General features: G+C 34.2%; 2 protein-coding genes across 2 annotated transcripts in view; one reads left to right on the top strand and one right to left on the bottom strand.

The window, feature by feature from the left end:
- The first annotated feature begins 254 nt into the window (after nucleotides 1-254).
- LOC109045343 (WD repeat-containing protein 41-like) lies at nucleotides 255-8967 on the top strand. Its single transcript, XM_042747869.1, has 13 exons — nucleotides 255-485; nucleotides 980-1093; nucleotides 1755-1803; nucleotides 3118-3246; nucleotides 3326-3388; nucleotides 3488-3599; nucleotides 4173-4235; nucleotides 4453-4554; nucleotides 4655-4830; nucleotides 5596-5717; nucleotides 5802-5887; nucleotides 6241-6377; nucleotides 7911-8967. Exons 1-13 carry the CDS (start codon nucleotides 466-468, stop codon nucleotides 8049-8051), a joined length of 1314 nt encoding a protein of 437 aa, XP_042603803.1. The 5' UTR covers nucleotides 255-465; the 3' UTR covers nucleotides 8052-8967.
- Nucleotides 8968-12686: 3719 nt separating this feature from the next.
- Nucleotides 12687-27242, bottom strand: part of LOC109045606 (high affinity cAMP-specific and IBMX-insensitive 3',5'-cyclic phosphodiesterase 8B-like) — a 51209-nt gene continuing 36653 nt past the window's right edge. The window contains 9 exon segments of the mRNA XM_042747819.1: nucleotides 12687-14375; nucleotides 16285-16414; nucleotides 17029-17196; nucleotides 17271-17409; nucleotides 17491-17708; nucleotides 18658-18856; nucleotides 19040-19169; nucleotides 21249-21306; nucleotides 26204-26368. Of these exon segments, the coding sequence (XP_042603753.1) occupies nucleotides 14266-14375; nucleotides 16285-16414; nucleotides 17029-17196; nucleotides 17271-17409; nucleotides 17491-17708; nucleotides 18658-18856; nucleotides 19040-19169; nucleotides 21249-21306; nucleotides 26204-26368 (1317 nt within the window). The 3' untranslated portion in view covers nucleotides 12687-14265.

Below are 27242 nucleotides of genomic sequence, written 5' to 3' on the forward strand. Positions count from 1 at the left end.
CTGATTTGAGGCTGTCATAGATCATAGACGAAATTGGCCGGAAATTCTCTCAGAATTATTTTATATAAATATATTTCCGATCATCGACGGTCAACTGACTCGTTTATTTGGTCTAACGGAAGTGTTTTTGGATCTAAAGCAGAACCGGCGCGGAACTGATACATTGTATCAGACGCGACGCATGACGCGTCGTGTGTGTGTAATATTTTTATAATGTTTTTGTGTGTGTCAGATGTGTATGTTTTATTGTAGAGATTCAGATGACTGATTTTGTGTTTTAATAAAGACTCTTAACATCGGGAGTATTAACAGAACGCACCGCGCGTCTCTGCCAGCCGGTTTCGCAACATGCAGCTACACTGATTTGTCTCGTGATTTATTTGCACACAAAATCCATTCGTTTACATGTAAAGTCAGGTGTTTTTTAAAAGACCAACATGCTGCGGTGGATTTTGGGAGGTCGGGATGCGCAGGGAACAGTGGAGGTGAGTACAAGCCGAAAAAAAAAAAAACACAAGCAAGTGTTTATGGGGCCCTCTATAAAACTGCTGTCTGTGTCATGTATATATATATATATATATATATATATATATATATATATATATATATATATATATATATATATATATATGATTTTAGTTTGTTTAGGCTGGTTTTAGAGTTAGAAACAAGACAAAAAGAAAAAGAGAAACCACTGCAGTATTTAAACTTAAAGTAATTCGATTTTTGTTGATGTGTTTAGAAAAAACGTCTGTAATAGCCATGCATTTTAAAATCACAAAAACTTCAGTTTTGTGGCATGGCCTGTATGTCCATGTTTTGGCATCATTTACCAATAAACAGAAGATTCTCTTCTAGTTGCAGTACATGTATCAGATAGACGGGCCGACGCAGTCCAGCAAACAGCAGTCATTTCAGCACATTCTGAGCTAGATTGAAGCAATGATTCGTTTGTCTATTACATTCTCTCCGTGGGCAGAAGCGCGGCGCTGTTCATTGGGGAGGAACAGCCCAAAAACTGTTTCACGGAGATGCAGGTGCTGAAAGGACACTTTGACATTGTTCGATTTCTGGTGCAGATTGATGACTTAAGGTAAGCAATCCTCTTCTCCTGCCTCTGACCAGTGATTGACAGCTAAGACCGAGCCAGATCCTCTCCAAAAGCAAACTTACAGAGCGTGACAAGAGCTTGATCATCACAGCTTGAGGGAGTTTGGTGTGTGTGTGTGTGCACTTGATAGTGTCCATCAGCTCTGGGCCTGTCTGTATTAACCACGTCTGCATGAAAACATCTGCGCTGGAGGCCTTTAAAAAGCTCATGTATATACAAACACAGTGCAGGGCTTGTTTTTATAGAAGTGATGGAGAAGAGCTTTTGGAAGTGTGTGTGTGTGTGTGTGTTACGGCTGGCTGCTCCTGATGATCTCAGCGCAGGAGGAGAGTTTGAGGTGAGGTCAGTGTGCAGAACATCACTGATTGCTTTTAGAGTCCAGAGTCCTGTTTCTCGTCTCCGATCCCTTCCATACTTCCTGTACCTCATCCCTTTATCATAGTTTCATTCTCCTGTTCTTCCTGAGGACCATTCCTTTCTGAGCTCGAGAGGTCAAAGGTGATTTTTCAAATCCAATCAGAGGAGAAGATCTGTCATAGTGCAGGCGATGTTATATTTTGCGCTTTATGGTTCCTTTATTTAACCATTAAACTAGTTGATGTAAGTGAAGCATCATGGCATCTGTGTGTTTTGTGTTTGGCAGGTTTGCGTCTGCAGGTGACGACGGCCTGGTGCTTATATGGAATGTTGAGGTGAGCAGAACAGAACTTTGTGAATATGCTAATTACATGTTAATGATATAGTTGATAGTCTAGTTGATAGTCTTTTGGCATAAATAATATTAACATTATAATTTTAATATTATATTTATTATTAATAAAATGAAATAAATTCAGGGACGTTTTTGCATTGTGACTCAGTTCTCAAAAGCCTCCTGTGATGGTAATTATTGTGATATTATGGTATTTATATATATAAAATTAACATATAATCATATTTTTAATAATTAGTATTGGACAAAGATCACGATTAATTGCATCCAGAAAAAAAAGTTTTTTAGTTATTTATGTTTATATGTTTTTTAAATGAGACTAATATAGTATATATATATATATGCACACACATGCGGTATATAATTAGAATATATTTACATGTATATATTCATATAATTTATATTATATATAAATATATTAAATATATAAACATAACATTTTTCTTAAATAAATACATGCACGTGTGTGTATTTATATACTCATAATAAATATGCACAGTGTACACAGATATATTATGTACACAAAACATTTATTTTGGATGTGATTAATCACAATTAATCTTTGCCCAGCACTACTAATAATATATATTTTCTTTATGACAAATATTAAAATATATAATAACATTTTTATTTACACAATATGTTTTAGAATTTTATTTACACTGAATTATAAATGTGGAAAAACAAAAATGTAGTTTATGTGGTCATTTCTGTTTTATAATGTATATACGATTTAATTGTGTATCATTTGATTCATTTACACAAATTTTCTGTGTATTTAGTCATGCTATTTTATAAATATATAAGAATAAGTATATACAGTTGTCTTGTAAAATATGAGCTCAAAACATTTTCTTGGTGTTCTAATATTTGTTTTTAAGTATATATATATATATATATGTATATATATATATATATATATATATATATATATATATATATATATATATGCATACATATATTTATACATGTATTTGATTGCATACACATGTGAAGATTTATGTTATTGTGTTTGTGTGTGTTTTTTAATTGGGTATTTTGGAGGGGCAGTGCCGCAAAATATATACAAAAAAATATTAATCATAATGTTAAATACTGCTTGATTTCATTTATTTTAGATTTTGAAACAGACTGTATTATGTTCTTAATTAAATTAAAAACATTTTTTTTTGCTTTAATTGTCCCCTGAAATAAAACTGTATTACATTCACTGTTTGACCCCAACACTCAATATAAATGCAGAAGCAGCATTTATGTGTGTGTGTGTGTGTGTGTGTTTGTGTGTGTGTTTCAGACGGGAGATTGTTTGTTGGAGCTGCGTTGTCACACACAGCAGATCACTGCAATGACATCATACTCCTTCATCAGAGGAAGAAACGCACACGCCGCGCTCATTACCGCATCATCAGACCGCACGCTCAGTGTATCCTTTACACAAGCTTCTGCTGAAGTTTGTGTGTGTGTGTGTTTAGTGTCAATGCTCGTCCTTAATTCTACAGCAGTTATGGGATCCAGATTCAGGAAACCGAGTGCAGAATATATCTGATCTCCAGTCCTCAGTGAAGGTACAGTATGTGCTGCAGATGCTTTGGATTGTGTGTGTAGACAGGTCTGTTCCTCTTTCACTGTGTGTGTGTACGCTGATGGAGGTGTCTGTTTTTCAGTGTTTGCTGGTGTTGGTTCGTTTGGACGTGTGGCTCTCGGGTGGAAATGAACTGTGTGTTTGGAACAGAGACTTTGAGCTGCAGTGTAAAACAGTTCATCACAGCGATGCAGGTACACGATCCAAAACACACACACACACACACACACACACACACACACACACACACACACACACACACACACACACACACACACACACACACACACACTCACAGATAAATAAATATATGAATGATGTTCATGCAGAGCACATACAACAAAGAAACATCTGTCCAAGACCAGAAACAGACTACTAAACACAAGAGAACATCTCTACGACATGCTGCTAATAGTTTTATAGTGTGACAGGGTGTCATTTTTGCAGCATCAAACTACTTTTTTCTCTTCTGCGCATCATTTGTTTGATCAGAAATACAGTAAAAATAGTAATATTGTGAAATATTTTTACAATTTAAAATAACTGTTTTCTATTGGAATATATTTTCAAATGTAATATATTCCTGTGATCAAAGATACATTTTTAGCATCATTAACATCATTCAAAAAACATTCTAATATGCTGATTGGCTGCACAAGAAACATTTATTATTATTATTATTATGCTAAAAACTGCTTATTGGCCCCATACTTTTGAACAGAAGTGTATTTAAATATATTTTAATAAATCATCTGCTTTATTTTGAGGCATCTCAGCCATGGTGGAGTTACCGAAGAACTTCATTGCAGCTGCCATGGATAAAGAGATCGGTAACTGAAAAATAATTTTCCCATAAAATGTATGTTTTAAAAAAAAGAATGGTATTTTCAACAAATATGAAAAGATTACATTTACTGGACTAGCAAAAGCTGACATGGTTCTCGTAAAATCTTCATTTCAAAGCTCTGTTCAGTTACCTTTCATGTTATAAAAGCTATTTTTTGATAAGAGTGCTTGTAGGTAAATGAATGATTTGAAATGTTTCAGTGATATTTAAGCTGAGCCTGTCTGGATCAGACATTGTGGTTATGGCCATGCGTCATCTAGCTGACCATCAGGACACCATCCATTCTCTCATCAGCATCAACGGTGAGACATTTGACGACAGTCGGTCCTCACGTACACCCTGAGATCATTTTGTTTTGTGTTGAGTATTGTTGTGTTTAGTGTTGGTTATTGTTGATCTCAGACGGCTTGTTTGCGAGCGGCTCTCATATCGGTGAGCTCATCATCTGGGATTCAGTGGATTGGACGATCCAGGCATATGAGCACATTCTGTGGGAGGAGCCGGCGGGAGACAGCCAATCAGAGGTCAAACTGAAACAGATCGAGAGATCCATTCAACACATGAGCTCAGACGGAGAGGTCAGAAACTGACCCTCCGTTGTAAATGATCAGTTTTATTTAAATGATACAACAATGGTCAAAAATTATGAGTTTTTATGTTTTTTGAAAAAAGTCTCTTGTGCTCACCCAAGGCCACATTTTTATTTAATCAAAAAATTCAGTAAAAAGAGTAACACTGTGAAATATTATTACAATTTGAAACAACAACTTTCTATTTCAGTATATTTTAAATGTAATTTATTCCTGTGATCCAAAGCTGAATTTTCAGCATCATTACTCCAGTCCTTCAGAAATCGTTCTAATATGCTAAAAAATGTATTTTTATAAATGTTGAAAACCATTTTTGCTCCTTCGTATTTTTGTAGAAACCGTAACACTACCATTCAAAAGTCTGGGGTAAGTAAATAAATAAATACATAATAATATAATCATTTAACAAGGATGCATTCATTGATCAAAAGTGATGATAAAGCCATTTACTGTATAATATTACAAAACGTGTTTATTTCAAATAATTTCACTTCATTAATTAATCCTCAAAAATTCAGCTTTTGCATCACAGGAATAAACTACATTTGAAAATATATTCAAGTACAAAACATATTTGAATAATATTTCACAATAGTGCTGTTATGCAGGCTTGGTGAGGAGAAGAGACTTCTTTCAAAAACTTGAAAAAATGGTAATTGTTCCAAACTTTTGACTGCTAGTGTATATCATAAAAATAATCTATGATAATTCTATCTTGCATGTTTTCCTTACACGGTTATATCTCTGTCTCAGTATATAGTGGCGGCTGTAGGCAGTGGTCTGTATGTTTTTAATGTGCTAATGAAGAGTGTGGTGGCGTACAGGAAGATGGCCCATGATTCCAATGTCTTACACACCATGCTGCAGGAGGACGGGTATGATACGCATCAGAAGAACTCCTCCAAAACATCCCTGTGAAGCTCTGGAGTAAAGCCAGGTGTTCTCTGTTTGTGTTGCAGGCGCCTGATGTCGTGCTCTGAGGACGGTAGTGTGAGGCTGTGGGAGTTACAGGACCTCCCCCTGCCCGCTGAACCCGCCTCCTCAGGTGAGCAGGACACAAACACCTCGTTCCAGCCTCTGTTCTTTCCATCCATCCATTCATCCCTTTTATCTCTGAAATACCTTCTTCTCACCCCTTTCCTCTTTCCATCACAACCCACATCCTTCCTTCCCGCATTCTTGTCCTCTTTCTGAAACTGATCCAGATGTTGCCACATCATCATTTACTTTGCCATCCTGTGTAGAGGATATGTGTGTGTGCGTGTGTGTGTGTGTGGGGGGTGCATTTTGATTTTGACAGATGCATTTTGGTTTAATTTAAAGTGTAAATAAATAATTATTCTATTTTAAATGATCATGAGTTTAATGCATTATTTTTGTGTCTGTTTTCTCTTTTAGGGTTTTTTGGGATGTTTGGCACTTTTGGCAGGTCCGGTAAGCAGACAGGCCCTCCTGCCAAGAAAATGCCAGAAATCCCTGGTCTGCGCTCGCTGGAACTGATCGGCGATCTGATTGGTCACTCTGGGGCTGTGCAGGTACGGCATGAGGTTCATATGACATAAACCCATTGATCCAGATGTTTTCAACTAGTGCTATTAAGTGTTTTTAGATTAATGATTCAGAAATCAAATCATGTTTTAGATTCAACTTAGATTCATGAACTGGTTTTAGATGAAAGCTTTGGATTTAGTGTGTAGGAACAGTGTGCTGTTAGAGACACTGATCCTGGATGAAGCAGAGAACTCCACGATCTACATGCAACTCAACTTACACATACCCATCACATTAGCATTATCTTATTAAGTCATATTGCATGTTTTTCAGTCATCTTCAGGGAGTTTTATCATGGCTTATCTCAGTGTGATTTAGACATGTGACTTCTGTCATCATTTACTTCAGTTTTAAACCTGTAAAGAAAGAAAGGTGAATAAATGATGAACAAAATGTTAGTGTTAGGTGAACTGCTATTTTAAAGCATATACAGTGTCTACACTTATTATACATATGACCAAGGGATAGGGGATATGACCAAAATCTAATATCACAATATGAGTCATTTTATTTCACTGTAATTATATATATCACACTATTTTTTGTTTCAAATAATATTTAAAATAGGTTGATTAAGTTAAGAGAACTCTCTTATGTTGTTTGATTAACATGGATGACACAGCGGGAATAGACTGCTGTCAGTTTAAGAGCTGCCCGGATCCAATATACTGTTACACGCTTTCTTTCTCAGCTGTTTGCTTTCACTTAAGGCCTTCTGCGTTTATGAGGACACATAAAAGCGTGTATTTTACTGTTCATGTCCTATAAAGCATCAAAAATATCTCCTTTCAGTGTGTGTGTGTGTATGTATGTGTGTATTTATATATATATATATATATATATATATAGTAGTCAGCGTTTGAAGTGAATCAAAATTTTTCATCAAAGTTGTCCTAAAACCTAAAGCCTAAATGCGTTCTTGTCTAAGAATGTTGACTACTATATATATATATATATATATATATATATATATATATATATATATATATATAAAGAATGAATATTATATTAATCCCTTTTCTCACAATAAAATTGTTGTTGTGGCAAATCAGTGGCTGCAAACAGGAGCCACAGTAGCTTTTTTAACTGTATAAGACAGGAAGAGAGGGGATGAGAGGGTGGCGACAGGAAAAGAGGGGGAAAGAGACATCATCTAATGACCTACACGTCTATTATTAGTTGTGTGTATAAAGTGTAAGAATGCTGTAGTTCCTGTCGCTGCTAGAGATTGGCTCCAGTAATGCCAAGGTCACAGAGAGCCACACATGACTACTGATAAAACCATTGCCTTGAATCTACCGAGGCCGCAAAAGAATGCAGACACTTCAGCTACGTTTAGCTAGTTTCGTTTAGATTTTAAATCAGTATTTGAAGTGTAAGTTTATTATTATTATTTTATTTTACATGCTGGTTTAGTGCATTGGTTTGTTATTCAGACGTCAGCTTTTTCATTTTTTTTTTTATTTTTAAGTTTGAGTCAACACAGTGTAAGTAAAGAAGTGTGTCTTGTGTTGCAGATGTTTCTGAGTTTTAAGGAGAAGGGTCTGGTCACCTGCTCTACCGATCACCTGCTCATCATCTGGAAGGATGGAGAGTTACAGTCTCAGCTCCGCAGTCTCGCTGTCTTCCAGAAACTCGAGGAAAACCAGAAACTGTGATCCGATCTTCAAATGGATTTGCCCATCATCATCATCTCTGAAGCTTGAAGTCTCTCTCATGACCCGGGGTTCAGGCCGTGTTTTTAATATGAACACCTTTCTTTGCCTTACTAACCATCTGCAAAGCTTTGTCACATCAGTGTTTTAACTTCATATTGTTTCGATATGATAAAATGGTTATGATGTTGTGATTTTAATTGAATGGTTTTATGGAATCAGTGTCTTATAGTAAGTGTCTGTAAGGATGTACATATTGTGATATTGTAATGTGTTTTTATGTTATTTTAATTTTTTTTAAAGTGCAATGATAACACTTTACAATAAAGTCTCATTTGTTATAAATACAGTTGTTCGTTAGATCACAGTATATGGTTATTATCGCTAACTTTAAAAATAGTGATAATTGTAAAAATTAAACGTTAACTGAAATGTATTTAAAAAAGTATTTAAGTATTTAAAATTTCTCATTTTAATTTAGTTTAACTGGATATACTAAAATTACTAAAACTTAAAAAATTTAAATGAATAACATATAGTGATATAGTAATAACTGCTTAATTAATGTTAAGTATAGTTCCCTTTTTGTTGATGTTTCAAGTAATGTTAACAAATGAAACCAAGATAGTGAAGTGTTATCAGTGTGATTCTTGTGTATTTCTTTTAACTGACAGAACTGATTAAAGCTTGATGTGTCTGTAAATTCAATCAAAACCACTTTATTGCAAACCTTTATTTTTTTGTGTGTGTCTCACAAACACAATGGTTTCAGAGTTGGAGTGGCGTCTCCAAATGACAGCAGATGCAGAGACAGATTCAAACAGAAGTAAACAAAGCAAACAGACATTTTATGCAACATAGAATCTATTGTTTTGTACGACTGACAATACAATAAAATAAAATCCTTCGACGAAACAAACCTGTTAAATGGCATGTGACCATTTTTTCTTTCAGTGATGTATTTGTTCAATAAAAAATAGTTTATATACATTTGCGCAAGGGATGATGCTAGTGTTCATTCCCCGTACTTCAAAAATACAGTAATTGGCACAAAATCTACACTCAGCGGTTCAGTTCACGCTCGCTAATTGAACAGGCTGTGTCTCAAGCCCCGCCCCTGGTTATGATGTCATTGTGAGGTCATCATGGTATGCTAATAGGGAGCCCTTTGATCATGAGGGTGACGCGTGATGGATGACACTTCAAAAAGATTCACAAATGTTCAAATTTGACTATGGGCTGATCAGTATTGAATTATTACACAAAGGATTTTTAATACTTTAGGTAGTTTAAAAGTTGTTTCATAACAAATAATATACAGCATGAGCGCTTCCCATGAGCCTGAGCGATTCTGCTACCTTTACACTGGAAAAAGCAAGTCAATTTAAATCTGAAATAAGATGCAGCTGAAATTTAAGATTAAACCTAATGGGTGAAACTATAAGATACACTAACCATCTCCAATGAAATGTTCTGGCTTTCGACAGCATTTATGGCAAAATATTGACTTCAAATCAAAAATAACTCTGATTCGTCTCTCTTTTTTTTATTACTGTTTAAAAAAAAAATAGAAAGCAAAATATGAGACCAGAAATCAAATGCAAGCATAACATCAGTAATGCTTAAATCCACCTAGAAAAATAGTTCCAGCTGAAAAATTGTGACACATTTTTACAGCTATAATAATACTATAAATTATATTATTATTATTTTAATATTATAATTATAAATTATTATAAATATGAGCTTTACATTTCCGATTTTCAAGTCTGAAACTACTGTAACTATTTAAAATAAAAACTTTTTTAAAATAATTAATAAATAAAATAAAAGAGGGACGAGTCAAAATGATTTTCTGTGGTAATCAACATCATGCTACAAATACTGTTGATGAAACGTATCAAAGCCAGATCTTCATCTTCATCACTAAACATCCAACAACATACTAAACCAACAAGCATCAGAACAACTACTAATCATCATATTAATATTACAATGGACCTTTGGAATGAAACAATCACATGGTGGCATTGTACAGTCACTCTGTACTTCAAATCAGGTTTATGATGAATCTCATCATCAGTGTTGACAAGTGAACGAGGAGCATTTTATAAGAGATAAAGCCATGAACCTGAATATTCTCTCTATATATTTATATTAATATCTCTAAAAGTCCATATAAATTCATAATCAAAACATCTGAGCTTAAAAAGGGTTTTGCCCGATTACATTTTGTACTTTAAATGACATAGAAACCCTGTGTGTGAGAATGCAATATGCAGTATATAATATTTGGTTGTGAAGCAGGATAATGCAGGAGCTTTTTCAACACTGAAAGACAGGAAGAAAGAGGATGAGCAGGGTGGAGGACAGGAAAAGAGAGAATAGATACATCATCTTCTGACCTGCACTTCCATGATTAGTTCTAGAATGTTCTATGGCTTTCTATCAGTCGGCCCCAAAGCCAGAATCAGACCAAATCCAGCCTCGTCTGAGAGGAGTTGAATCTCCACCGGCGTTTGTTCATCGTTACAGGTTACTGTGCCTTTGTTCAGTCAATACAGTCGTGAGATGGACTGGAATGTAGAATGGAAATTCATTTCATTTTGCTCTACAGGATGTCAAAACTGGCAGTGATGTACAGCGAACCACTAAAATGAGAACTAAATGAGAGCACATCCTTTCCACAAAGGGCACATTTGTGTTTTCTCCCAGTCAACCGTTTGGACGCACCTACTTATTCTTTATTATGACTATTTTTCATATTTATAATAATAGTAGTCATTAAAACTTTTTAACGCAATATATGCGTAAAAATAAATCAAATCAATTTAAAAACTGTTCCGTTTACACTATTTCTAAATGGTTCAGAAAAAATGTACGTTTATGATTTTTTCAAATACTTTTAAAGTGTCTTATGCTCAGCAAGGCTGCATTTATTTGATAAAAATATAATAAAAAAAAAGTAATATTGTGAAATAAATTACTTCAGTCATCAATGTCACTTGATGTATGTGAACCTGGACCACAAAACCAGTCTTAAGTCGCTGGGGTATATTTGTAGCAATAGGCAAAAATACATTGTATGGATCAAAATGATTGCTTTTTCTTTTATGCCAAAAATCATTAGGATATTAAGTAAAGATCATGTTCCATGAAGATATTTTGTAAATTTACTACAGTAAATATATCAAAACTTAATTTTTGATTAGTAATATGTATTGCTAAGAACTTAATTTGGACAACTTTAAAGGCGATTTTCTCAGTATTTTGATTTTTTTGCACCCTCAGATTCCTGACTTTCAAATAGCCATAATATTGTCCAATCATAAAAAAAAACCATACATCAATTGAAAGCTTAGTTATTCAGCTTTCAGAAAATGTATAAATCTTAATTTAGAAAAATTGAAACTTAAGACTGGTTTTTGTGGTTCAGGGTCAAAATATATATATATATTCAGTGAAGTGTGTCCAGAAAGCTGTGTGTTGTACTTTTCTTGATTACTGAATAGGTAACATGATTATACTGCTATAAAAAAAAAAAAAAAAAAAAAAATCTCCTAAGAAACAAACAAATACAGGCTCTTTGATACTTGTTATTTCATAGTTATGTAAAACAACTATGTGACAGCATCGAGTTCAATAATGTGTGTGGATCTCTAAATTTATCACTAGAGGGCGACAAGAGCATCTAATTTGTACTGCAGCGTTCATATCTGTAGAGCTCCAAATAAATTGCAAAAATGGGTCACAAAGAACCAGTATAACTTCTATTAAGCATGAATATATAGTATACTATAAAGGAATTCTTAATGCATTCATATAATAAATCAGTTTTATGTACTTATGCATAAACATAGCCATATTTGCAATACATTACAGTGCTTATTTAATTAGATTAGTTAATTAGACCTTTAAATAGCATAATGCCTTAATAAACCAGTTTCATGTGTTAAACCATAAAGCCTGCACTGGAATATTTATATCATATAAAAATGTTTTTTTTTTTTAAATTTAGGAAAAGAATCCATGATATTATTTGCTACAAATATTGTCTGATTTAGACCAATACTGATGATTTTTAAAATCTTTATATTAGATGATACCCACTGATCCTAATTTTATAATGCATTAAGAATGCTTTATATAATACATTACATATACTTTTGAAGCCTGTATATGTAATACATTAGATATACAGGCTACCAAACCACTGTTCTACCCTTGTGACCACATAAAAGAAAAAAAGAAAAAAGGGAGGGAAACAGATAGAATCAGGAATGATGAGAAAACAGGAAAGAGGAAAAATCTAAACCCTGCGAGCTGCTGAATGTGCACCGCATACCTTTAACCACACAATGCTGTCTGGAGCACCTAAAACACTCGCTGTGATGCACTGCCAACCCAAGAACAACAAAAACAACTGCTGCCATCTTACAAGGACATTGTGGAATTATCTGCCTTTGTGATGCGTGCCAGAACGGTTTGTCATTATGATGTCATCGCATTTAGAACACTCCGTGCAGAACATGCTAGAACTCTCTGTATTGTCGTGCTGGTGTTCTAGAACACTCGCTGTGAAGATGAAGTTCTCAAGAGCTCCTTTCCGACAATGCATAAAGGGTAAAAGGCCAAATGTTGACAGAATATAAACATTTAATAAATTCCTACTAAGCCTGTCTGCGAGCCAATGCAATTCAACTATGTGTCCAAATGTAACCCGGTAAAAATTAGGTGCGCAAATAACAAATGACACCAATAGTTACATTTAATAAAAATATTTGGGTTTTTTAAAAAAATGTCTTGTGTGACAGATTTCCAGAAAATCTAAACTACTTTTTTTTTCCAGTCGAAACGGCTTTAGCCAAACATCTGTTTAAAACTCATCATCGTGTTTGATTATAAACGCACCTTTGGCGCTGGTTTTTGGGCTACAAAAGGTGAGCGTTTGAAGCTCGTTGGTGATGCGTGTCTATGGTAAAAGATTCTAACAGCGATATACAGCCGAGCTCATTTGTAAATAAATAATACTTAAAAATAGTGTAACACTTAAAATATGTGCGATCCCACCTATCAGCATGAGCAAACGTCACCGTGTCGGTGGTCTCATAATGAGGCTGTGCTGGACTTTAGGTTTACACACAGTAGAAGATTAGGGAATGTTGCATCCGTACGGACTGTTGTGTGAAATAGGAATGTTAACTGTCATGTGTAAAATGTAAGAATTATGCAAATACATTCATCACTAAGCACATCGTAACAAACACACTTTCACTCACACACGCATCATAAAGTTTCACGTTATTACAGTATGTGTCTGGATATACAGTGTTTCTGAGAAATATATTCTTTGTTATTGTTGGCTATTTATATCAAAATTATTGATTATTACACACCAGTCCTTGGAGTCTGAGAAAGGCTTGAGTCGTTCTGATACAGAAAGTGCCGGAATAATGACGGCCCACAATGGGCTGATCCGTCGCAGTTTTTACATTCTCGTACACTGAATCGCGTTCAGTGCTGGTCAATACAGTTTCATCATCCGAATACAAACATGTCTTCATTTCTTCCATTTTGGCAACTTGACATTTGCTTCTGTCAACAATATTGTGTCAAAATATATGTGTTGAATTTTAACAGATCAATAGTGGGGAAAATGTGGCATGCCTCAGGGCTCGGTACTGGGTCCTTTTTTGGTTTCCTAAGTAGATCAGTCTCACTGACACTCTGCTTCCAATTAAAGCCCTTTTGGCATTTGGATCTGTGGTTCCACATGTCTGTTAATGTTATTTGTGTACATGTACAGACACAGACCTCTCTGATCATTCATGTTTCAGTTCCATATCTGAGCACATATAGTATATACAGTCCTCTACTGGACTAAGATAAGTCTTTGTCTTCTTGTGTCAGACATTACAAAAAAATCACTGTCCAGAAATCATTAAAAACAGCTGGGAGAACAGATGGATTTTAAAAGAGAAGAGAAGAAAGTAAAAAGATGCTGGATGAGGACTGTTTGCTGATAAAGTGCATTCGTTTTGTCGTTTGTCTGTTTTACCCTTGTTACCGGGCGATTGTCGCTAGGGGTGGAGCGTCGTCAGGGAAACAGGGCTGCTGATCTATGTTCAATGGACGGAAACTTGGAGGCCGGGTAGAGATGCTACATTCATGGCGTAACCTCTGACCTTTGACCTCGACGGTAAGATAGTCATGAGAGTCACTGAGAAGGCGGAGGCCGTAAGCTTTTACATTTCATCTCATCCAAGTTCTTCCAGTATTTGTAGTTCTCCGCCAAATTCTCCATAAGACCTGGCAAACTGGCAAAGGCTGAGAGAGAGAAAGAGAGAAAGAGAGAGAGAGAGAAATTAGCTCTAGGAAATAAACAATTGTTATTTAGATAGAATACTATAATAGATAACCGTAAAAAAAAATAATAATAAAAAAATAAAATTAGGCTAAAATAGGGAGAGAAAGAGACAGAAGAAATTAGCTATAGGACATGATCAACAGTCAATAGCCTGATAATAAAATTATACTAATAAAAATACTAAAATCTTAAATTAATTTTTATATATTTTATGGGTTTTTGTGTTTTTTTTTTTTAGATTTTGATCTAAGTTAATCTATTTTAGAGTATATTCCATTTATATTTATATCTTATGATATTTATATTTTTGGAAACAATAATATATTTTCCTAATAAAATATAAAAATATAAAACAATTATATAAACATTTTATAGAAATTTACTGTTTATTAAATTTTTTTTAAATAAAAATCTATCTATCTATCTATCTATCTATCTATCTATCTATCTATCTATCTATCTATCTATCTATGTAACAGTAAGCAAGTGTTGGTAATTCTAATGTTTTTCTTTCTCATCTCACCATCTGTTCGGCTGCACTGGTTTGGCAGACGGACTGCAGACGGGTGAGTGTATGTGTTGTTTGCATGAGTGTAAATATGGCAACTTGAATGTTCACACATGCATACACTCTCAGATTTCTGGTACATCCTCTTGAGGATGTTTTCAGTGCCCCCTGCTGAATCTATCACACACACAGACACACACACAGACAGACAGACAGACACACACACACACACACACACACACACACACACGCAGACAAGCAGCTCCTCTATGATAAACTGACCTGATTGTGACCTTGGGAACTAAATCTGCAGAGAGCTCAAGAGATTCTGCTTCACTGCATCCTGACCCCAGACTACGGAAATCAAATTGCTAGCAGCTAGCACCATGATTTAGGAATGCGTTATAAATGAGTTCGTAAAGGTGAAAAATGTATGAATAGAACACAACACACACACACACACACACACACACACACACACACACAGATGCACATTCTTTCTCTCTCTTACATACTCACACACACTCACCCCTTCCCCTCTCCACCATTTTTAAATTTTCCGTGACATCACGGCTGTTGTGTGTTGACAGTAATCAGGTTTATTCTCTGGGGTTCGGCTCAGTGGGAAACACAGAACCTAAAGTTTCCAAAGCTCACCACAATCAGCTCAACCTCTGGATAACATTATCACAACCTCTCAGCAACCATCCAACACAACCCCCGTTTTCAACCCCTCCGGTCCAGCATCTACTGCTGCTAATGGACCATCTCTTTTAGGAGAACTAGAGGAGTCAAAAGATGCCTGGGAAAGTATTCTCTCTCTCTCTGTCTCTCTCCCAAACACACATACAAAACACTTCCTCATTATTTTGTTTTAGAAGGATCATTTTCTACTCAGTGTTCCTGTGAGGAAGTCTTGTTTTATTTGAAATAAAATAAACATTGCAATGAAATATTAAAAAAAAAACACAATTTTATTGATTTCCGCTAGTTGCCAAGGATACATTTCTTATTTAGTTTTACTTGATGTATTAAAATAACTGAAATACTGAAAAAATAATATAAACTGAAAAAAACTATATATACATATTTAAAAAAAGTAAAAAACATACACAACAAAATTACTAAAACTTTTAAAAACAAAATGAAAGCAGACAATATGAGAATAAAAACTACTTCAAAATATTAATTAAAACCATAAGAGTATCTCTATTATCTATAGAGATATCTATTATCTAACTAAAATAACACTGCTATGAGGCTGAAAGCAAATGTCAAAACATAAATACTGAGATATCAAATTTTTGAATGGCGCAGCCCTGACTATTATGTAGTGCGTGTGTGAGTGTGTGTATATTTACCATCCCAGGCATCAAACATGTCCGTGATGAAATAGTCGATAAATGAGATCTGGGATTTAGGAATGCTGCAGGTATTCCGGTCAAACACTGGCATGACAACCGGCAAACCTTGTCTTTTCTCCTCGTCAGTCTATGAAAGAAGGAGATTCAAAATACAGAAAGCAAAGACAAATTATTGTAATATATATATATATATATATATATATATTATTAATATCAGTTTAGTTACTGACCAACTTTTTGAGATGAACAGCATCTTAACTGGCTTTTTCAAGAGATAATGAGTGAAATAGATAATTACAGTTTTAAGCATTTTTGAGTGAATTTGAATTAATTATTAAGATAGTACTATTAAGATATTAAGATATTACAAATTAGAATTAATGTTAAAAAATATAAAAATCTGAATTTTAATTTCAACATATGCATTTTGAATTTAAATAGTCATTGAATATTAATTTTTGTATATTGTGTCACATGTAATGTAATAAATAAATAAATAAATACACATATAATAATTCAATTTTTTCATCAATCTTTACATCAATTACCCAATACAATTAGAAAATAAAATTATTTCAACTAATTTCTTGTGGTCCAATCAGGATAATCAAGTGCTACATACTATACTTTAGAAACACTATATTTCATTTGGAAACACAACATTTTATTAACGTTAAATGACAACAAAAATTTGAAAGACATTGCAAGCATATGAGTGCAATTGTGACTGAATGTTTTTACCTGAGCAAAGTACTCCTCTGAAATGCGACCAGCCCATTCAATACAGAGCTCCAGAGGTCTGCAGGGATTGGCCACATCGGCACATTTAATCAGCATCCGTTTAATTAACAGACGATTCTCAGGAGAGTTGCGAATACTGGCCTGACCCTCACAATCACTGCCTTCACTCTGTAACACATGCAGATCTGCATTTGTTAATACTGTTCTCATACAGTATGGAAAAACAGTATTGTGTGTCTTACACTGGAGCTGTTCTCCTCAATGGCACTCATGGGTTTGTTGATGCTGTTTACGAACTTGTTGACGTGTTCAAAGTGTCGTGTCATTTCTGTCGCCAGCACCATGTCTATTATGGCCTGCCGTAGGGTTCGAAACTGATTCCTGAATATGGGGAGGTTAAGAGAGTTTAGTACTGGATCAGCGCGAGTCCTATGAAGAGTATGATTTAGCTGACACTGATACCTTTCCATGTTTTTGAAGATGTTGCACTTGCTGTCTCGTACAGTAAGCTGGAACGCTAGAGCAGCATGGTGACTTTCCAGGACGGCCGTGTCATTGTACAGAATGGCCAGCTCACTGCCTGCGTTGCACAGGAATGAGTTGGTGCGGCCCGGGTGATCAACGTCATGGACCGTTGCTGCCAACAGTGCCGCTACTTCATCCAACTGGTCAAGACTGCCCTGCAAACACAGCACAGATACTGTAGGTAAGTTTTAGAAGCAACTCAAAATTGTTAGCTCAATATTAGTGACTGACTGTTTTACGAGATTAACAGCATCAGTTAATAACTGTGGCAACTTAACTGCCTTTATCAATAGATAATGCACAATTTTTGAGTGAATTTTGAACAAAATATGCTTTTTGAGTGTTTTTTTTTAGTTCAGTTTTGTTTTTCAAAACAATTTGTTTGCATTAACATTAATTTGTTATATTTTTAAAAATTAAATCTAAAATATGTTAAATTTTAAAATTAAAATTTTAATTTTAACACAAGTATTTTGAATTAGAATTTAATATGAAATTATTAATAATAAATTCATTTTATATGAAATAATGTAATGTAAATATTACATTTACAGTATTTATAAAAATGCATGTTCATAAAATATTAAATAAATATTAATATATTAAAATTAAAAGTATAATTAGTTATTGAAACATATATGTTGATCAATCTTGTAATTTATTCTGGATCATTTTGATAAAAATCAGATTCAATCCAGTTTATTTGGCTGAGGTAAACTGTAAATGTATGGCACAACTTTATTATTATATTTAACTGATAAAAATTACTTTATAAACTAAACATTTATTTACAATGGAATTTTTTAAAAATAATTATGCTTTTAGTTTAAATAACATTTTACATTAATTTAATAGTTTTTACATTAGCACTATTAATAATTAATAATATAATAAAACATTTATTTAGAAATTTACAAAAATGTTAACCATACTTTTGAATAAATGATTGAGTATTGAAACTCAGGCCTGTTGAATGGTCAAAACAAGTAAACAAAATAAGTCTTAAAAAAGGCAGCTCTTACCTTTGGCCGATGTTTTCATTTTTGATCAAAGTATAAATTGAGACATTTCTATTTCTGTATTCTGACTGGTTGTCAGGGTTACCTTGACTCTGTCCTTGCGCAGGAAGTAGGCTGTGGCGTGCAGGACGTCTGCGGCGTGTGTTGAGTTGTGGTAGGAATTGGATGCGTGGTAATTAGCTTCGATCACCTGCAGCCACGAGCGCATCGTGGCCTCTGTGCAGTTCAGGAACTCACACACGCCAAAAGCAGAGAAGATCTTCAGCCCCAGGTATGAGAGCGGCCTGCAAACACACACACACACACACACACACACACACACACACACACACACACACACACACACACACACACACACACACACACACACACACACACACACACACACACACACACACACTATAACAATCAGAACTTTTCCCATTAAAAACAAGTTTTACACAAAGAAAAGTCTCTCTTTCTGGTACCTCTTGTGAGTAGCTGCCTCCAGCTCCAGGATATTGAATTCCCAGCATTCCTCCTCATTGAGCAGCTCTGCGATGGAGGACGGGATGTCATTTAACGGGACAGGCACTGCCAGCTGACTCTGACTCATATCTGAAGGTCAAATGGGTGATGGCCAAATGTTCAATGTCAAGGTAAAACGTGGCAAAAAGGCACAAAACATTTCAGATACTTTAAACTAGTGCTAATTATATACTATTGTCATTTTTTTTATATTTTGAATTAGCTTTATTTTTTATATTTTCAGTTTTCATTTTTAATTTTGCTATTTTCAGTTTTTTTTAAGTTAAATTTTTAGTAATTTTGTTATTACTTTTGCCATTTATTAGTTTTTTTGTTTAAAGCGGTCATACGACGTTGCTAAGAAATATATTTTTTTTTGTGTATTTGGTGTAATGAAATTTTAAAGTAAAAAAACATTATTTTCCACATACTGTACATTATTGTTGCTCCTCTATGCCCCGCCTTTCTAAAATGTGTTGATTTTTACAAATCACATCATTCTGAGAAGCGAGGTGTGCTCTGAATGAACAGCTATCCAGTGCATTGTGACTGGCTGAATGCCTCAAGCATGTGACGGAAATGTTACACCCCTTACTATACTGTGATGCCGTCTCCCGGTGCGACGAGACAAAACCAATAAAACCCATTAAAAACAAGGCATTTGTTGCATCTACTGGGGACATAATTACTGATTATAATAACTTATACTGTCTTTTTATGTGTTGCATTGCATTGTGCAGCATAAACATAAAACCATGTCTGCATTTGTGATCAGAGAATCGACAAACACGCGCTTCTCTACACTGTTCAAAACTTGTGTTTGAATCATCAGTGGCAAATTCTTTAAATATGAAAACATACTTACAGGCTGTGAGTCAGAACAGACTGCATTGTAGGCTACTCGCCCAGGTTTAGGAAACAGTCCTCCATAAAATGCACTGGGTTAGGTTGAATCACACTCGTTTATTTGTTTTGGAATGTTCTTGTAAATGTCTTGTTAATTGGAGGCCAAACAAAGTAGTTTCGCTTTCAAAATGAAACACAGCATCTCCACAACATGGCAGCGGTGGCAGCAACAATACTCCAGCGAGAATCAAAGTTACACCTTCTTTCTTTGCGTGAACATTTGGGAGGTGTTATGCAAATCTTTCCACACAGTGACGTAGAGATGTGGAGGCATGTTTAAATGAGCCGTTTTAGGAGGGCGTGGTCAGGTCTTAACTTTTAAATAGAATATCTCTTTGGGTTTGAGACTTTGGTCTTTGCAACTTCTCTATTCACAAACAGCTTGCAAACACTCCAAAGAGAAAGGAAAACTTGAAATCGCACCATATGACCCCTTTAATAATTTAGGTTTCATTCATTGTATTTCAGCTTTAGTTTAAGTTTTAGTTCAGTTTAATTTCAATTTCAATATATTTTTTAAATATTTTTTTTTTCAGTTTTTTTATTTTATTTTAATTTATTGTAATTTTGAATTATGTATTTTTTATATTATATTTGGGTTCCATTTATTTTTATTTCAGTTTTAGTTTTAGTTAAATTTTCATTTAAATTTTAGTTTAATTTTCAGTCATTTTAGTCTGTACTTTTGTCCTTTATTCAGTTTTTAAAATACTTTTTATTTATTTATATTATATATATATATATATATATATATATCTATATATATATATATATATATATATATATATATTATTATGTTTTAGTTTATTTGCAGTTAATTATTTCAGTGCTTTAACTTTAAGCACTAAAACACCAAAGGCAACATTTTTAATTCTGGTTCAGTTCAGTTTTATTTCATCTAATATTTATATTTTATTTCATCTTTATTTAAAATAATTTTAGTTTTATTTATAGACAATTACCCTGCTTTAAACGGCTTTGAGTGAAAACCTTTTAACCCCCTACAGTTTAATCCCTCACTGTAACTTTTCATTTACATTCTGTTACACATTTTCTTGCCATAATGTGCATAATTTAGTTACAAGTATTTAATAAAATGCCTTTTATATTTTAAATTACATCCTATAATACTAAATAATACTTACTAGGTATAATGCAAGATGGTATACAGGCTGAAATCGTTTATTCAAAGTTGGTTTAAAACATCCAAAATTTCATCCAATCTGTATTATATCAAAAATAATTTTCAGGGATGGAACTTACTGTGTAATGCACTTTTGGAGAAGACATACTCATTCCCAGAGAGCCTTCTGAGTCCGTCCTGAAATGAAGAAAAATATACATCCATATATCTGACTGAAATGAAAGAGAAAAAGACTTGAGGAAGCCAACATATCGTTTCCAGCCAACATAATCATAACAACACACTTAAGCACAGCAATACCACGCTACCCATAATTCACTCGTGCTTGCATGCTCTCATGAGAAAAACCATTTATCAGGTCTGCAGGATATTAAACACACAGAAAACAGATCCAGATTCAAAGAGACTCATCCAGTACTTAAAACAAACTCCGTCTGAGATGTTGCAGGCGTAGGATAATAGAACTGTACATGTATAAATATGACACACACACATCCCGTCTGTAATGATCACAGGCCACAGCTGCACTATCTCAACTTGGATATTTCACTGTGTGATTGACCTCTGACCTCTCCCTCAAAAGGTCACCAACCAAAAAGGTCATTTGAACTCTTGAGATTTGTGTATCGCATCCTCTTGACCTTTATGTAACAGAGAAAAATGACATTATAAAAGGAAGCACCCTGAATCTGGCTTTGTAGTTATTTCGCATTTTAATGAATCAGAACTACGCCACTCGTCCATAAGTTTGGGGTTGGTTGATCAAAAATATTGTAAAAATTTCAGCATCATTACTTCAGTCTGCAGTGTCACTTGATCTTTCAGAAATCATTTGAATATGCTGATTTGCTGCTCATGAAACATTTCTTATTATTATCAATGCTGGAAACAGTTGTACTGCTTCATATTTTTGTGGAAACTCTGATACATTTTTTATGATTCGCTGGTGAATCAAAAGTAAAAAAGAACAGCATTTAATTTAAACAGAAATTATTTGTTGTAAATGTCTTTACTGTCATGTTTGATCAATTTAAATGCATCCTTTCTGGCAAAAAAAAAAAAAAAAAAAAAAATTACATTATTTACACTTATAAAAAAACTTGCTGACCCTAAACTTTTGAACAGTAGTATATAACTGATATTCAAAATTGAATGCATCAAATAACTATTCCAGGTTAAATACAATTTAAGCTCTATGTACATTATCTTGTTGAATCAAATGTTGTTGATTACAATGAACATTAAATATCATCCCTCAGTGTCTAAAAAAAATAAAAAAAATAATTGTGTTTACAGAAATAGCCAAAGTAAAAGCAAAAGTGAAAACAAATAAATAAAACCTTTATATATATATATATATATATATATATATATATATATATCTATATATATATATATATATATATATATATATATATATATATATATATATATACATTAACATTTATCTATCACACTTTTTTAAAACTTAGCTAAAAAATTCAAAGTACAAATATTCAATATCACCTCCCAATTAATATTTCATAAAACATTTTGTATTTCTCAGAGTGCAGGCTTTAAGTATAACTCGTTTGAAGTAATGGTGCTTCAAAAACATTGTCCAGAGAAACAAGTGTTAATGATAAATCCCCTGTGATGTTTGTACTGGCTACTGTATACAGGCCACCAGGGCAGCATACAGACTTTATTAAAGAATTTGCTGATTTTATATCAGAGTTAGTGCTGGCTGCAGATAAAGTTTTAATTGTTGGTGATTTTAATATCCATGTTGATAATGATCTACCACAAAAGACTGCTTTGTAAGTAATCTTCCTGATGTATCCCAATTACTTAGCATATCCAAAATCTCAGAGCGACTTGATGATGTAACAGAAACTATGGACTCTCTCTTTTCTAGCATTTTAAATACAGTTGCTCCTTTACGCTTAAGGAAGATCAAGGAAAACAGTCTGACACCCTGGTATAATGAGCACATTCGCACTCTAAAGAGAGCAGCCCGGAAAATGGAGCGCAGCTGGAGGAAAGCAAAACTAGAGGTATTTCGTATTGCTTGGCGTAAAGGTAACCTATCCTACAGAAAAGCATTAAAAACTGCTAGATCTGATTACTTTTCGTCTCTTTTAGAAGAAAACAAACATAACCCCAGGTATTTATTCAATACATTGGCTAAATTAACAAAAAATAAAGCATCAACAAGTGTTGACATTTCCCAACAGCACAGCATCAATGACTTTATGAACTACTTTACTTCTAAGATCGATACTATTAGAGATAAAATTGTAATTATGCAGCCATTAGCTACAGTATCGCATCAGACAGTGCACTATAGATCCCCTGAGGAACAGTTCCACTCATTCTCTACTATAGGAGAGGAAGAATTGTATAAACTTGTTAAATCATCTAAACCAACAACATCTATGTTAGACCCTATTCCATTTAAGCTCCTAAAAGAGGTGCTTCCAGAAGTCATAGATCCTCTTCTGGAAAAAAGAGGTCCCCAAAACCTTCAAACTGGCTGTTATTAAGCCTCTCATTAAAAAAACACAACTAGTCCCCAAAGAACTAGTTAAATACAGACCGATCTCGAATCTCCCTTTTCTGTCTAAGATACTAGAAAAGGTAGTATCCTCACAATTATATTCCTTCTTGGAGAAAAATGGTATCTGTGAGGATTTCCAGTCAGGATTTAGACCTTATCATAGTACTGAGACTGCTCTCTTTAGAGTTACAAATGACCTGCTCTTATCATCTGATCATGGTTGTATTTCTCTATTACTGCTACTGGATCTTAGCACTGCGATCGACACTATTGACCACAACATTCTTTTGCATAGACTAGAAAACTTTGTTGGCATTAATGGAAGTGCATTAGCATGGTTTAAATCATACTTATATGACCGCCATCAATTCGTAGCAGTGAATGAAGAGGTATCATATCGATCACAAGTGCAGTATGGAGTACCTCAAGGCTCAGTACTAGGGCCGTTACATCCCGTTATATCATCAGGAAACATGGTGTTAGCGTTCACTGTTATGCTGATGATTCTCAGCTTTACATTTCTTTGCGGCCCGGTGAAATATACCAATTTGAAAAACTAACGGAATGCATAGTCAATATAAAAAACTGGATGATGAGTAATTTCTTACTTCTAAATTCTGAAAAAACAGAGGTGTTAATTATAGGACCTAAAAACTCTGCATGTAATAACCTAGAACGCTGTCTAAGACTTGATGGCTGCTTGTCTCAGACGACCACTGGGACAAGACCACAGGAACCAGTTGAGTCCTCTGCACAATCTGACTTTGCTTTAGCCTGGAATTGAACTGCTGGTTTCGTCTGGCCAGAGAAGAACTAGACCCCCGACTGAGCCTGGTTTCTCCCAAGGTTTTTTCTCCATTCTGTCACTGATGGAGTTTTGGTTCCTTGCCGCTGTCGCCTCTGGCTTGCTTAGTTGGGGACACTTAATTTACAGTGATATCGTTGACTTGGTTGCAAATGATTGCACAGATACTATTTAAACTGAACTGATCTCCATGATGACATCACTGAATTCAATGATGAACTGCCTTTAACTGTCATTTTGGATTATTAATTATTGATTATTTGTTTAAAGCGCTATATAAATAAAGGTGACTTGACATGCCTATATATTAATAAAAGAATTTGTGATCAGGGCTCTATTTCACATAATTTATAGAAAGAAGTTCTTTGCGACTGAGAATAACTAGATGTTAACATTTTTTCAACAAGTTTTTCAGCACAGTGGGAACCCTGCCAACTAACAATCTCTAAAGAAGTAAACCCTGTTAAAACTTCTTGGTATTTGTATCCAGCTATATCAGGAAGCAGATCATTTGAGCTTCACTGTTCAGTAACCATTGCATCACTGCGTATTGGCAAATTGCTTCGTGGCATCACCAAATGTCTCTGTAACTCTCAAATGAACGACTTCTGTTCTGTGTGTCCCTGCAAATCTCTGTCTGTGTGAACCCTCTTTTAGTCTAGCAACTATTTTCTTGCCTTAAACATTTTAAATCTGGTTTAAAAGTGGACCGCTTTTAAAGGGGAAGATGTCTGTCAGACATTGAGACTGCTGTGTAAACAAGTGCAGCACTGTCGTCACAGACTGCTGGCTAACTGTGAAACAGCCTGTGCCAGGCAGCATGGAGCTCAATGTATCTGTGCCATGAAAACAAGAGCATTCACATCTACTGACTACCACTGACATGCAGTCACACGCTGTATATAAGACCAGTTTCCTGGCAGAGCACGTCTGAATTTCTCCCGTAATGATGATTCTCTGCTGAAAAAATCTGGTCTATGTTTGTTTGTGTACAGGAAATCAGTTTGTGAAATTTCCCGGCTGTTTAATATTGATCGGTACTGTTTATGATGTCTTTGACTGCATGTGTTTGAAGAGTATTTTAAGGCTATTTCTGTGAATCATGTGGGTGTAAGATGACTTGTAGGCTTTTGTGTCATTTGGATCCAAACAGGAGTCATATGATGGATTTTCTTGCTATTTTAAATACAAGTATAAAATGAAATTAAACAAATAAATAAATAGGGAAAAAAGAATTAGGGTTAGCAATTAAAATAAATAAATAAATAAATTAATTAAATTAAAATATGAAATAAAATAAAATAAAAAGGGTAAGCAATAAAATAAAATGAATAGGGTTAGGGTTAACAATCAAATCAAATCAAATATAGGGTTAAAGCTAAAATCAAATTAATAAAATTATAGTTAAAATAAAATAAATTAAAATAATGGTTAATATAGTAAAAAATAACATGAATAGAGTTAGGGTTACCAATCAAATAAAATATAGGGTTAATAATCAAATAAAATTATGGTTAGAAATAAATAAAATTATGAAAAATAATAAAATAAAGGGTTAGTAATAAAATAAAATGAAAAGGGTTAGGGTTAGCAATCAAATAAAATATATGGTTAATAATACAATAAAATTAATACAATTATGGTTAGGAATAAAATCAAATTAAATAATAATAAAATCAAATAAAATCAAATAAGCACCTTTAAGAATAAAAGGTGAATTCTCGACTTACACTCATAAGCCCCCCCACCAGGTCATTGGTGTGTGGATCGTCCTCTTTTGAGGCCAGTTGGGGTGAGTAGAGTTCGGTGGTCCTCAGAATCTCCAGAACACGATCCAGAGCTTCCGCTACTGTCACAGGACTGCTCTCCTGCGCTGCGTTAATTATATTTATCACCTATAAAGACAATGAAATACATGTAGAACAAGAACAGAAGGTGAAAGCAAACAACAAACCACTACTCAAGGTTTTACATCCATAAATATCTCTGTAGTAAAGAATTTTCCCCTCTGACGTCTGTTTTGCTTCCATTGTCACAAACAAATCATCAGTTATGACGGAGTAATAATAAATACACCGAGACAAAGGTGTTCAGCATGACTCAGAGTTGTGTGCCATTGAGAACGGAATTGAGAAAACCTATAGATTAATAGAATGATAGATGGATGTATGGATGGATAGACAGATAGAAGGATGGATAGATGGACAGACAGAACAATAGTCAAGTCAAGTCACCTTTATTTTATTTATATAGCGCTTTAAACAAAAGTCATGTAGAGAGAACGAGATAGATAGATAAAGATAGATAGATAGATAGATAGATGGATGGGTAGACAGAACAACAGAGAGAACGATAGATAGAACAACAGACAGACAGACAGACACAGGGATCGTACAGAAACTGCAAAATGAAATTCCAGGACTTTCCAGGACTTTTCAAGCACTACTTTTTTTGGTTTTCAAGGACTAAAATCAGAGATCTCAATTATCAAACAATATTATTATTATCTTTCAAATTCTAATAAACTAATAAAAAAATGGCACGAACAAAGTGCAGCACAAAAGCATGCAATAACTGTGGCAACCTTAACATTTGAAAGGATATTATGACAAAGTTATCGCTTTCTTTATTCAAACAGAATTTTTTTTTTTATGAATATGATTGACCTGAAGAATTAAAGCTGTGTCATACACTTGGAAAATTATGAGCTATATCACCACTTATCAACACTAGGGTGTGTGACAATAGACCTAGCTCACGAGATATACA

This window comes from Cyprinus carpio, chromosome B21, assembly GCF_018340385.1.
Source record: "Cyprinus carpio isolate SPL01 chromosome B21, ASM1834038v1, whole genome shotgun sequence".
NCBI lineage: Eukaryota > Metazoa > Chordata > Actinopteri > Cypriniformes > Cyprinidae > Cyprinus > Cyprinus carpio.